Source organism: Melanerpes formicivorus, unplaced genomic scaffold, assembly GCF_026170545.1.
Source record: "Melanerpes formicivorus ecotype bairdi unplaced genomic scaffold, bMelFor1.0.p_v2 SCAF_2, whole genome shotgun sequence".
NCBI lineage: Eukaryota > Metazoa > Chordata > Aves > Piciformes > Picidae > Melanerpes > Melanerpes formicivorus.
The window spans coordinates 57,963,388-57,977,316 of record NW_027142354.1 but is presented as its reverse complement, the minus strand read 5'-3'; the positions used below and the strand labels follow the sequence as shown (position 1 = coordinate 57,977,316).

Genomic DNA, 13,929 nt, shown 5'->3' with positions numbered 1-13,929 from the left:
GAAACGCAAAGCCTTCTCTGCACAGAGCTTAATGCCGCCTCCGTCACCTCGGAGGTCAGAGTGAGCACAAATGCTGCTCAGCTCTCAAGCCTCCCGTGTTTGAAGGGTGACTGAAGGAGCCATGTAGCCAATGGGTTCATCTTTTTCCAGCTATGATGCAATTCATGCAGTCCCTGGGCTTCAGTTTTGCCTTACCACCCTTAAAAATGTTCCATGTCCATGAAATCAGGAATCCATATAACCTCCTTTCGGACTGCCCTGCAGGAGCATGCTCCATGCTGTAAGCTGTGATAAGGCCTGCCCCTCTCTCTCTATTGACTGTTGGGAGCCTAAATTAATTCATGCCTTGCATTGCTCTGATGGATATCTAAAATGAGGTGAAATGAATCCCCATCTGGCATTTTCCCATTTAATTGCTAACAATCAAGTTGTTGAACTAAGTACATGTAAGGTAGCTAGCTCCATACCCTACAACCATGCAGTGTGACCTAGCCCTGTGTTTGTGGGCTGGTATCTTGTTGAAAGTTCTGTCCTAGTGCCTTTGTACCCCTACAGGCAAGGCACACCAGTACAGATTGAGGTCTCTGCTTACAGAAAGCACGGTATTTCACCCTTGAAAAACCTTCCTTAGCTCAGACCCAGGCTGTCAGGCTCATCATTGATAACCCATGTCATGTTCCTGCAGCATCAAGAGCTGCAGTGCTGCTCAAATCAGTCTGCTGCTCAGGCTGCTCTCAGATCTTAGTCTGATGTTTCTAGATAGCCACTAGGAGAGCCTGCAAACAGAGCAATGCTCATCTTTGCCAAAGCCTGCCTTTCATGTACAATGGCAGCCTGGAGAAGGCATTAGGAAAACTGTCTTCCCTGAAAGGGTTATCAAGCTCTGGAGCAGTCTGCTCAGGGAAGTGGTGGAGTTCCCATCCCTGGAGGGATTTGAAAGATGTGTAGATGTAGTACTGAGGGATGTGGTTTAGTGGTGGCCTGGCAGTGCTGGGTCAACAGTTGGACTTGATGATCTTAAATGTCTTTTCCAAGCAAAATGATTCTATCATTCTATTCTATGGATCCATTGGTTTACAATAAAAACAAACATTCCCAAAGGCCACAGGGACTCTGGTTTGGTTCCATCATCCCTTCAGGGAAAGTTCAGATAGAGATTAAGATGTTTCAGAGTTAGAGCCCCTGCTGTTGCTAGCTGTGGGAGCAAAGGGAGGATTGATCACTCAGCTGTATGTGTGCTCCACTCAGTGAGTATTTTACATCTGTGTTCCAATACATATTGTGGCAGAGGAAGTCACAGCGTTCTCTGTCTCGTGGGCATCATGCTTTTCAAAGCCACCTAAAAGAATAAGAAGCCCAGTTCCTAATAGTTAGCTTTGGTTTATGCTTTGCTGTTGTTTGCTATGTGCAATAAATGTCATCCAGGCTGAAACATCAATGGTGTGCTACGGCGTGCAGGGAAAACTGATGGCTCTGTGGCAGGCAGTACAACGTGCAGCACATGTCACTGGGATCTGATCACAATAGCAGGAGTGAAATGACACAGTAGAGGCAGTGAGAGCAGTCCCTTACCACAAAGAGCTTCTAGGCAACAGTACTTTAAAAAAAAAGAAAGGGTGAAAGTGGTAGGCTCAGCAAACCAAGAAGTGTCAGGCCTGGGTTGTTCCACCAGCTGGAAGATTATAATGCAGACAGAATCATAGAATCAGCAAGGTTGGAAAAGACCTCAGAGATCAGCAAGTCCAACCTACTACCTAATACCTAACACCTCCTGACAACTAAACCATGGCTCCAAGTGCCACATCCAAGCCTTTCTTGAACACCTCCGGGGATGGGGACTCCACCACCTCCCTGGGCAGCACATCCCAATGGCCAGTTACTCTTACTGGCAAGAACTTTCTCCTCACCTCCAGCCTAAACTTCCCCTGACACAGCTTGAGACTGTGTCCTCTTGTTCTGGTGCTGGTTGCCTGCCTGGGAGAAGAGACCAACCCCCACCTGGCTACAACCTCCCTTCAGGGAGTTGGAGAGAGCAAGAAGGTCTCCCCTGAGCCTCCTCTTCTGCAGGCTGAGCAACCCCAGCTCCCTCAGCCTCTCCTCACAGGGCTGTGCTCCAGACCTCTCCCCAGCCTCATTGCCCTTCTCTGGACACGTTCAAGTGTCTCAGCTCTTTACTCCATCTGTCTTGAAAATCTGCCTGCATAATGGCACCTGCCTGTGAGTTTTTAGTCTGATCTCCTAGGTGTTTATGCAGCAGAACACATTGTCTTTTCTCTTCACTGAAATCATGCAAATGCAAACCAAGCCATACACGTGACCAACATCCACTGGTAGCAACAATGCAGATTGACAAGAGAGACAAATACTTTCAGAGAAAATTAATTATTCCCTTTCCTCCTCTGTCCCTGACATAGAGAGCACAGCATTTGCAAACTGGGCATTATGCATGGGGAAGATCTCTGTTAACTTACCTCCATTGATAAAAAATGATGACTTTTGATATTTGGTTCTCTCTCTCTGTGTTTCCTTTTTCCCAAACACACAACAAAGTGCTTCAAAGCCACTTGCCATAAGATATGTTGAATTTGGAGGCTTTCAAATAAGAGCCTAGCATCCCAGGGGACTGAATTAAAAAGTAAACAGCACTATTCATCTTTTCCTACCAGATTTATCTAGAGTACAATTAACTGCAGAGAGTGTACTTTTAGAGCATACAACTGTGCAGCCTGATAATGCTTCTCCCACATCACTAAGGTAATAAATTTCTGCTCCCATCACTATTTTCTCCTGTATCAGCCTGGTGAATTCAGCTAATATAATAGCTAATGTAAGGAGCTGTGTGCTGGCTAGCACTTAATTCTCTCAGGCTTTTACCTGTCTCCTTCACTATCTTTAGCATATAATTATTCTCCCCATGTCCTCTGAGGAAGGGGAGTGTTACATAGATAAGGAAATGATGCACACACCAAAAAAAAGAGAGCTGTGTCTGGATCTGTAAAAAGGATGTAGATGCAACAGTGCTGCTCAAGTTTGCATGGAATAATTAAATACTCCCTGAGACAGAGATGGGGGAAGCAGGATTCACCAGCCTGAGACAGTTCAGTGGGGAGTGACTAACATTTTGTGGTGCTTAATAGCAAAGCTGGTCCCCCAGCAGTCCTCTCCACACCATGCAAGAACCTCTGGAGAGGAAAACTTCTTTCTCCTTCCAAAGCCTGTAGATGTTCCCTGATGCCCAACCTAAATGATGAGGTGAAACCTTCCCACTAAGCAGGCTGTCCAGAACAGCAAAGCATGTAGCCAGGGCTTATTCCCAGTGAACACAGGGGCTGACGTGTGTAGGGTTTACAGGACAAAGCATCGTGCCAGTGACTTCTCCCAGTCCTCACCAGATTGTCACCTGCACCTGACACTTTGGAGAGGACATGCTGGAATCTTCCCTCTGCTGGTTGGCAGATCCTGTGGCATTAGTATGTGTAGCTAAATATTTCCAGTTCCAGTGCTAGAGACAAACTGGCACAAATTTCCCTTGCAGAAGGAGAAGTACCTTCTAGTCTTCGCTGTGACCCAGGGTGTGAATCCTTTCCACACACAGTTATGTTGGCAGCCAGCCTGGGCTAGGGTTTATTTTTAAATCTATGGCTTTTACAGACACTGTGCAGCATTTTAATACCTTACAAGAAACACAGTGAAACTATGCAAAAAGGCATGTCTCAAAGAAGGGAAAGGAAAAGAGAAAGCCTGAGGCAGTTTAAAACTCAGAGGGCATTCTCTGCTTACCCTGTAATGCGACTGAGGTTCCTTCCTTGATTCTTCCCAGAAGCCAGCTGCTCCTCTGACATAACAGGAGCTGTAGTGACACAGGTACAGCTATGCTGGATTACACCAGCTCACAATCAGCACCCTGGGCACTTTTCCCAAGGTTGTGTATAGCCTGAGAAACACCTGGAGTGCTTCACAGAGAGAGCATGCACGTGACAGAAACCTTTCTCAATCAATAGTGGGATAAAGGATTGAACAGTGAGCATTAATCAACAACAAGCTGCAAAGGCAAATGCATATAGAATTATGGAATCATATCCATGGTTGTTGGAACCATTTCTTTAGCAAACAGTGAAAATGAGTCTTTGGTAGTCATCAGTGTGCTTACATTTGGAGGTGAACATAATGGTGATACCTAGAAGCACCTCTCCTGTAAGGTCATGCTTTGAATGGCCTTGGAGTGGTCTCCAAGACTGATCTGAGCAAGATCTGCAGTGTGATGAGTTTCAAGGGTTCACCTTCTGTAGGCCTGTGTGTGTGAGTTGGACTGCCTGCCACTTCTATGTATGTCTTGTACACAGGAAATTTCTTGATGTATGGGCAGCACCTTCTCATTCATTTTTTTTCTGAGAGAGACGTGGTGGTAATAGCCCCTGTGACACATGAACTGTCTGAAGAGATGCTGCACACCTGAAACTAGCTGAGAAACTTACTGCATGGCCAGTAAATCACTGGTGTCTTTGACAAAGGAGAAAAGTACTTTCTCAAAAATCATTTGAGACAAGGAATTTGGGAGCAAAGTTGGGTGTCTGCAGTGCTTCAAATTGAAGCAATTGGCAAAGAAGGGAAGATGACTGTAGTGACCTCCCCTGGGAATAAAGCTAACTTATCTGAGACATTTGCTGTATCTTCTGAAAATGCTGGGAACCATAAAAAAGGTTTCTCCTGAGACCTTCCTTGTCTGCAGGAGCCAGAGTGAACCCTGCTCTACAAGGGGGAGCAGTATTTGGCTTTATTGTCAGACAAATCTTGGGCTTCAAATCCAAACTTACTGAAAAATTTCTTTCCTGAAGGGGTGGTCAGGCATGGGAACAGGCTGCCCAGGGAGCTGGTGGAGTCACCACCTCTGGAGGTGTTCAGAAAACCTGTAGACATGACACCTGAGGATATGGTTTAGTGGCCATGGTGGTATTAGGCCGAGTGTTGGACTCAGTGATTATAGAAGTCTTTTCCAGCTAAAACAATTCTATGATTCAATGACTTCAAATTCTCTTGTCCTCTCTAAAGCTTCTGCAGTACTTCTTTTATACACAAGAACTCTCAGTAAGTCAGAAGTTGTGCTTGAGATGAGCATGATCAGCAAGCAGATGGCAGATACCTTCCAGGGATAATTACAGTGTTGTGGAAAGACTTGTATGATAAACACTGAAGGAGTGCAAATGGAAGGGAAATGCAGAATTAATGAAGTTGGGGCAATAATCCAGTTGGGAAGAGAGGTTTGAAGGCAGGAGTTAAATCTGAAAAGGGCTCTGTGGGGATATTAATCATGCAGAGACAGTCTGAAGCTCTCTCCAGTAGCGTTTGCCATCACTCTCCATGTGCTGTATGTGCACTCCCCAGTGACCAGGGTGGCTGGAAACACTTCATCATGCAGAATTTCTGCTCCCTTTTAGGCACCAAATAATCACCTACATTTTCTTGCCAATGTTGTAAAGGTCTTGCTGTGAAGAAGGGCCAAGTTTCTAGCCCTCTGTGTAGCTCTGCCTGTGTTACTGATTATTCCTTATATTTTATTCAGGTGCTTTCATCCCCCGGTGCAATGAAGAAGGTTATTACAAAGCCACTCAGTGCCACGGCAGCACGGGGCAGTGCTGGTGTGTGGATAAGTATGGCAATGAGATAGCTGGCTCCAGAAAGCAAGGGACAGTCAGCTGTGGTGAGTAATGATGCCTTTTCCTCCAAGAGCAAGGGAATTAACACTGTGGTAAGCCCTGCCACTGCTGCACGATGGAGCGTGATAACAAGAGTGGCAAGAGGGAGCCATGACTACCAGTGTTCAGAGTGCTCCAGTAGCTTCCTAGGCAGACTACAAATGGGGTCCTTGTTGGTCTTATTGGCTGGAAGCCTACAGCAGAAGTTAAGAGGCAGTAACTACTGATAAGAAGACATTTTTGCTACTAGCCTGGAAAATTGGTATCAAAATGAAGGCTGTGGGACTGCTAGGCATGGTTATTAAACATACTCTGGCAGGCACTTTTGCTGGGACTTCATGGATAATGTCTTCCCAGACAAAGGAAGGCCTAAATGTGTACAAAGTTATGAATTACCAACCAAGGCAAATGAAACTGCTGACAGGACAACCTGGTGTAGACACCTGAAATCCCCAATTAGTGTTTTTACCTAAGCAAGCACAATTGCAGCCCTGCTCCAGTGCTGCAGTGATGACTGGGGATGCAGCTTTCTTCTTCAAATAGAAAAGGACAATAGAGACCTAGAGGGTCTGAGGTGCCCAGAATCATGTCACAGATGCTCAATAGCTACATTTGCTGTGCCTGGTTTGTACACTCAAATAAAATCAGTGTTTGTGGCATATCCTTAGCCTGGTTTACAGAGCTGTGATGGGATGAAATTGCTTACAAACAAGGAATGATTTTCAGGCCTGCATGCCTGTGAGCTGAGACTCTCCAGTTGAGTCTCTAGGGAGAGGGAGGATGTTCTTTATGCAAGTACTTTCTTCAGAGTAATCCAATAGATATTTCTCCCACTTCAAGATGTAATTTGCAATGTAGAGGTTGCTTCACAAGTAGCTGAACCAATTGATTTATAAAGTAACATTGCAGATGGCAGTGGCGTGAAGGAGCAGGGTGGTGATGAGCAAGGGGTTTGGTGTCATGGGAGGGACTGACCTTTCCTGCTCACCTGTTGCAGAAGAAGAGCAAGAAACCTCAGGGGATTTTGGCAGTGGTGGATCTGTTGTATTGTTGGATGACTTGGAAGACGAACCTGAAACAGCAAAAAGAGATGAAGAGGGGAAGCTGAAGATTCATGTAAGAGCAGCTAATGAGGATGATGAAGACGAAGATGATGATAAGGATGATGAAATTGGTTATATATGGTAGTGCCCATAAGAATGAGGACTCATGTTTTGCACAATGTTGCAAGTCACATCATATCTCTGCAATTGTATCTGAGAGTACCTGGCACAAATACTCCCTCTCTACCGAGTTTAATTTTGTATAGTCTATTTAATTTGGAAGAGAACTTTTTGTTTCCAGCACGGACTGTTTGGAATACAGCTTTTGTTCTGTTGGCTTGGGGGATTTGCTTTCTCTCCACAGGGGCAATGAGTTTTGTTTCCAGAGCATTTCATGTCTTAATCCTCACTCGCACAGCTCATGAAATAGATCCTGTGAAAGAAGAATCACAGAAGGGGTTCAAGAAACCAACACAAGGCTTAGAAGCCCTTCTCATGCTAGAGAATGTGTCTCATAAATTGTTACCTGCATCATATCAGAAACAGTTCTTTTTCTTTCATGAAGAAGGAAAAGTAGGTGCCTCATTTTCTAGTCCATATTTGTTATGTTCCACTTCAGTCTCTTTGGATAGTGACTTCTGGCTGCCCAGCACCAGGGCTTTAATCCAGAAAGAAACCCACTGGTGGGATTTTCTCTTCCTTACATTCTCTGAGTCCTACAGGCTTACTCCAGCCTATTCTGAAGGCAAAGCTCCCACCAGAGCATGGATCAGCTGACTGACACTCTTTGATTGAGGAACATGACCTTGATCTTAAGAGATGCTCAGCCCCTGCAGCTATGGTGGACCAAGCCCCTACAGGCAGGGAACAGAGTCCATCTGCCTTTCAAAGTGTTTAAGGAAAGAGTGGTTTATGAATTTGTAGCATCAAAACCATCTCCACAGCTGCTCCTCAGCTGCTGTCTGAACTCATTGACACTGCATTAACACCATGCAAACAGCCTCTGCTTCCTGCTCACACACTATGGCTCTGCCTGGTCTTCAGGTACTCTCAGCAATCCCTCATGCCAAGGTTAGAAAGCTGTCAAAGACACCAGACATCAAAAGTAATAAGCTGCCATTTCTTTAATTTAAACAGTTGATACTCACTTGGCCTGGTGGAACAGAAAAGGCAGCTTTAGGTGGTCATGCTTCAGAAGCCAAACCCCTTTGCTCAGTGTGACAAGCTCATAATACCCACCCAGGAATTACAATGCAATCTGTGCCACCCTCAGCATCTCCCCTCTGTTCACAGCTCTTCACTTGTGTCACAGCATGTTGACATCCACTTGTTTGCTGTCTCCTCTCCCACTGCAGCTCTCTGATGCAGTAATGCACTGTGTGACCTTTCATTAATTTTTGCTGCTCTCAGAAAGAGTAAAAGGCACCTTAGCCCCCTTACCTCTTGCATTAGGATGTAGATACAAGGATTTCAGCAGTGCCTGGGAGTTATTCTGTGGACTGAAAAATGTGCTTATTACAGAGAAAACTAATTAGATTTGTGGGTTTATTTCCTGTGAGCTAGCATTTGGTATAGAGGTGAGGACAGTAGGGTGTCAAAACATGTCTAGCTTCATATGCACTTGAAAGCAGAAACACACCACTCTGGTTGGCAGCAGTCAGGTTTTCTAGGGATGCTAATCTAAGAGCTGTGGTCCTCAGCCCACTCCAAAGTCAGTCAACTGCAGGTCTTTTCAGCCCTTTTCCCCCACAATGAAGGACCTCTGCTTCCAGATATGATCAGAAGAGCAGCACAGAAGAGGAACACCTTTCACACACTGGGTTGCAGGGGCTCAGTTCTTGCCTCCTTTTCATTTCCTATTTATCTTAATGGCCTGAGAACAAAGAGCAAGGCTGCTGGTATTAATGCAGCAGGATGTCTAAAATCAAGTAATTTGTTGTGTTTCATGTCCCCTCATCCTCCCCAAACTCTGCCATCACAGTCATTTGCAAAAGACCTGAGATCCAACCTGCTTCTCAACCCTTTGCGTTTCCTGGAGCTGTTGAGAATTTATTTCTAAGTCATTGTCCATGAGCTGCACAGTTCTCTCTCTCTCTCTCTCTCTCACACACATTTTGCCTACTTACCTTTCATGGGAAATGTTGCTGACTTGCCAGAGGAACAGCTACAAGCAGCATTTCTCTTTCCCAGAGTAGTATGAGTTCCTGAGAAGCAGCTGGACAACAGCAGTAGCCTGCTTCTCAGGCATTGTGGCTGGATTCAGTCTGGAAGCTCATTAATTAAACCCCTAGTCTCTGGGTCTAGCTCTGCTGTCCTGTGTGGGACCTGCCTAAGGCACCTGAGCTCCACAATCAGGAGAGTTGTGCTTCCCCTCCTGACTGGACTCATTCGCCACATACAACTAAATTTTTCTGTAGCCCTGTGTCCCTCTGCAGAGGCTTCTCCTGGACCTCTGCCTCACTTCAAAGGCCACACAGTGAATCCTTTCTCCTGCCCAGCACCTCACCAGGGTAAAGCCTACCTGATCAAGCCCTTGGGTCCAAGGTTGCAGCCCCTCTGTGTCATGTGCAGACATGGAAGCTGGTGAAATAAAAGCTGTTAATAAGCCTGTGGAAGTGACTGTGGGCATCCTTCAGTTTACCACCATCCATTTCTCAACACCACTGCTCCTCTCCAAGCTCTCACCTCTTACATGCCACTAGTCCAAACCAGAGCGTTTATAGCTTTCTCTTAAACTATAAAACAATTTCTCTCTCTCAGACTACACAACTAACTCACACATGCTGTGGGTCCCAGACAAACACCTCTGGGTCCAGCAGAGCCAGCCAAGAGGTCAGATGCCTTGGCTGGTTTGACTGACCTCACATATTTGAAGCCTGCTGGCCTGGATTCAGGAGGCCACCACCCCACCCCCTCCAAGCAATCAATCAGTCCCCTGCTTTGGTTGTGCTAATGCTCTTCTGACTCAGGATCAGCAATTGCAAGGGGGGGTAAAAAAAAAAAAGCAAAAAACTCTTTTACCAACCAGCTGAGTTGGGCCTGGCTACAAGAGAGTTAGTTCAAAGCAAGTGAGTGATGTCCACTCCCAAGATGTCACAGCCTGGGCAGCAGTGGGGCAGGCAGGCTGGCACGCTGCAAGGGCAGCTCAGATTATTGATGGTTGCCTCAGGAGCACATTCCCAACTACCACAAAGCAATTTAGCAAAGCCCTTTTGTGATCCACTGGCATCCTCCAGTGGTGGGGGGGGGGGGTCCACAGCCTATGGGTGTAGCTGCATTTATCCACACGTTTGTGGCTGCAGAGCTGTGGTCCAGGGGGAGCAGCTGCTTTAAGAAGCTGTTTCATTTCATTGCCAGAAACCACTGAGTCTACCACAAACCAGTGCTCTTTCAGATCAAGCCCCTTCCATGCTTCATGCTTTGTAAAGGGCTTGCTTCCAGCTTCATTTAGTTCCTTTTCCCCCTTTCTTTCCAAAACAGGATTTCCCAGCTGCATTAAGTCATCATTGACCTTCCAAACATTTTTTTCTCGTTGTGAGAAATTAAATCAGAGTTGTCCCATTCTCTGAGAGCCACAAACCAAGTTTTAATCTCCTTTTCTTTTCATATTAGAGACTATGAACTACTGTTGTTAGCCATTGCTTTATGTTTCAAGGTGTCCTTTCAACTGCTGTGGTTAAATCAAAATCTCCTTGAGTTCAGCTTTCAGCACAGCTGGGGTTTTTGGGTCATTACTGGCCTTTGCTGTGAACACAAAGAATCCTTTTCCTTTTCTTTTTGCCCTTCCTTATTATTTTTTGAAGCTCTTCTGTACTATTCTTTTAAACCATTGGAACTGTTTATTTAATATTTATTCTACAGTTTATATTGAAAATGTAAAGTTTCTATTTAAAACAACACTGTTTGTTAGTGGATGCTTCTCTCTGCCTCTCCAGCCTAGTCTGTTAGTCTCAGTGTACATTTCTGGCATGGGAATATTTTGATATTAGAGGAGTTTTTGTAGCATCTTTCCCCATCAAGCAGCAGCTGACACAGATCTGAGGTCACCGCTCGGTACAGACCACCAGGTCGCTCAAGCTTAGCTTCCCACATTTGTTGCCCTTCCTCGCAGTCCCTTCTGTAGCCATTCAAGTTCCTTTAATCCATAGACTGCTTTGTACAGTTCCTATACATCAAAAAGCCCTTTCTACAGTAGGTGGGTTTTGGTCTTTTTATACTTTTCTCAATGCTGTTGCTGTCTGTTACTGTTGAATGTGTAGACCTGTAAGGAGAGACCCAAATACTACGTGTTTCAGTTTGATGTCCCTACTGTAGATGGATGTAGACTATCATAGTAAGTAGAACTGCATAGTAAATTCTGAATGCTTTTTCCATAAGGAGTTAAGTGGAATGTGAGCATTTTGCTACCTTTGGTTACCTGTAAATGCTTAACTGTAGTCTGGACTAGTTGCATTTTCGTCTGTCTCAATAAATTTTGATTTGTCTGCGACTCCTTAGTGCCTCTCCTGAATCTTCTTCTGCTTTGAGGGTCCAAAACACTGCAGCACCTGGAGTCAGCATTTAAAGCTGAGTGGAAATGGATGGTTGTGCCTTACACCTCTGTTCAACAGCAGCTGTTAATGGAAGGTCTCTGGAAGGTGGTTGTTTTTACAGCAGAAATGAAACCAAGCTGAAAGAAACAACTGTACCAAAATCACAACCTTCCACTATGATTTTTCAGGCACTAGAAGGAGTGGGAGGGGGAGCATTCCACTTGATTTCCTCCCCAGCTTGCAAATGGTGATGTTTTGCTGGCTCTGCTGAAGGGATTGAGAACAACCCTATAAACAGAGTCATGTGCTGCAGCGGCCCTCACCTGCAGTGTAAGTGAAGACAGAGTGAAATAGACTACAGTTGGTGGGAAGCCATCCTCAGTTAGAAACGCTGGGTTTTTGTGGCTCTGTTCCTAAATGAAAGCTTGTCTTTAATATTATTAACCAGTTCAAACAGCCAACATTATGCCAGTGCTAATTACAGAGTTTAAAATGTCATTTCATCCCCCTTTGTCTGTCTGGGCAATATTGAAGTACCAGATGAAAGCACAGAACTCATTTCCAGACATTTGTGCAATTAGCCTCTCATCAGGTAAGACATTTGGAACTTGCCTGTCTGGTCACCATTGGCTGAGTTGTGTCAGGTCAGAACCTGCCTTAAATTGCTATTAAATTAATCCCAGACTGCACTGGGTTGGCAGGGACCTCCAGAGGTCATCTCATCCAACGCCCTTGCAGTAAGCAGAGACATCCCCAACTAGCTCAGGTCATCCAGAGCCCCATCAACCTTGACCACATTCATTAATTTCTTTGAGGGTGTCACACATTACTCCCAGTCTGTTGCCTTACCTGACTGTGAGTTCCAAAACCACTCAGACTCTTTGAGGTGTTTGATCTTTTCTGTTGAAGTGGTCCAGCTGTGCTGCATGTCAGGTTCTGTGGCACCTAGGGCTGGAAGGCAAGCACACTGCATCCAAAGCTTGAGAGTGTGTGACCTGTAAATGAGATTTGAGTTGTCAGGAAGGGTTAATGGTTGGAGTTTTGTGTGTTTTGTTTTTCTTTTTAACAGCCCTTCTAGAAGCAAAGCTGCAGGGATCTTGCAAGCTCTGTTTTGTGTTACACCTGCATAGCTATACACACACACACACCCCCCACCCCCTCTCTTTTGTACATACCTGTGCATATGTGATGATGTGTGTGTTTGGGTGTGTACAGTATTAATGCACATACACACATGGTCACCTACCCTGAGAAGTGCTCATCAAGTCCAAAAAGTACCACAGCATTTGGGAGGAGTGAGGGAGAGCTCCCGATGTGCATGGCCAGCAGCATTGCTGCCCTCTTTGAGGAGCTGCTGTGCAGAAAATTGGCAGATCCCTCCCAGGACCACCTTCCTGCTTTGCTCACTGTGTCCTTTGGCCTCTCCTGTTTGGGGATGTCCACTAATGGGAATCATTTCCATGCCTCACATAGAGCCATGAACCTTGCAGCTGGTGTTTGATCACCCATACTATGCTAATCTCTTCTGTAGCTGCTTGTACTGGGCTAAATGCTGGGAGCTGGTGTTTCGGTTTCATACATTCAAATAGTCATAGCGGGTCACAATGTCCCACCTGGCATGTCCTGATAAGCTGCACTGATTTATATTCAGCTTTTCCACGATTTTGAACAAGGACCTTGGACTATTTTCAGGAACTCTGTCAGGGGATGCAGGCTTTGCTTCCCCAGTGACAGTGAAATGTGCCTGCATCATCTGAAACCTTGCTCCAGCAATGGCTAAAGCTCACTTTGAGCTTCAGATCAACAAGGCTGGCTCTTACCTGCAGGACAGGGGAGTCCATTGTGCTCTGCATCCTCAGTGAACTCTTCCAGACTGGGCAGTACTGCATTGATACCTCTGCATGGAAATGCACACATGAGAAGGGTACAGTATTAATCATTTACAAAGAAATAGCCTTTTTCCCCTCCACTTTTCCAGCATATGAATATTTTCCCTCTCTTACTGATATTCTTTTGCTAATGGCTGTGCTGTTCTTGGCTTGTTCTGTGAAGCCTCCAGGGTGAGATGTTCTTCACACACACACACAGAGACACACACACACAGGCTTTGATTTTCCTCCCTTACAAATTGCTCCATTGAGCTCCACACCAGCTCTAAAACAGTAGCATTGCAGCCTTCACTGATGATTAGTTTCAATTTTTCCCTAAATGCTGACAGTCAGAGGGTGAGATATTAAAAAAGAAAAATCATGTCACAACAGCTTTGCACACTGTACAGCTTTTGAATAGATTAAAAAGAGGCAGTGAGCTATTAATAAGCTTTTGAATTCCTGAGCACTCCCATCTCTGAAACCAGACCATCCTTCTTCTCCGAGGGGTGGGGGGAGGCAGAGTGAACAGCAGGATTTATGCACTTGTGGAAAAAGAAAGGGGGAAAAAATAATGGTGAAACAAACAGGTTTAGGTAAGGCAAGGGACAGCCCCACTGAGCATGAAATGAGCTGCCCTACCCACTGCTTTCAGGGCACAACCTACTTTTCTTCGCTGGAAAATCCCCACTGACTTGAGCAGTGGTGGTGAGTTGAAAGCAGCAGTTCAGGGGCAGCCCATCACAACCCACACAGTGCAAGGGCAGGTTTCTGCTACCAGCTGGGCTGCTCC

At 45.5% G+C, this 13,929-nt stretch overlaps 1 protein-coding gene across 2 annotated transcripts in view; it reads left to right on the top strand.

Moving 5' to 3' along the window:
- The window catches only part of SPOCK1 (SPARC (osteonectin), cwcv and kazal like domains proteoglycan 1), a 309,361-nt gene extending 298,136 nt beyond the window's left edge, over positions 1–11,225 (top strand). For both annotated transcript variants that reach the window (XM_068163062.1, XM_068163053.1), the window contains exons 10-11: positions 5,561–5,698; positions 6,691–11,225. In XM_068163062.1, the coding sequence (XP_068019163.1) occupies positions 5,561–5,698; positions 6,691–6,881 (329 nt within the window). In that variant the 3' untranslated portion in view covers positions 6,882–11,225. The remainder of the gene's footprint in view (positions 1–5,560; positions 5,699–6,690) is intronic.
- Positions 11,226–13,929: the final 2,704 nt, after the last annotated feature.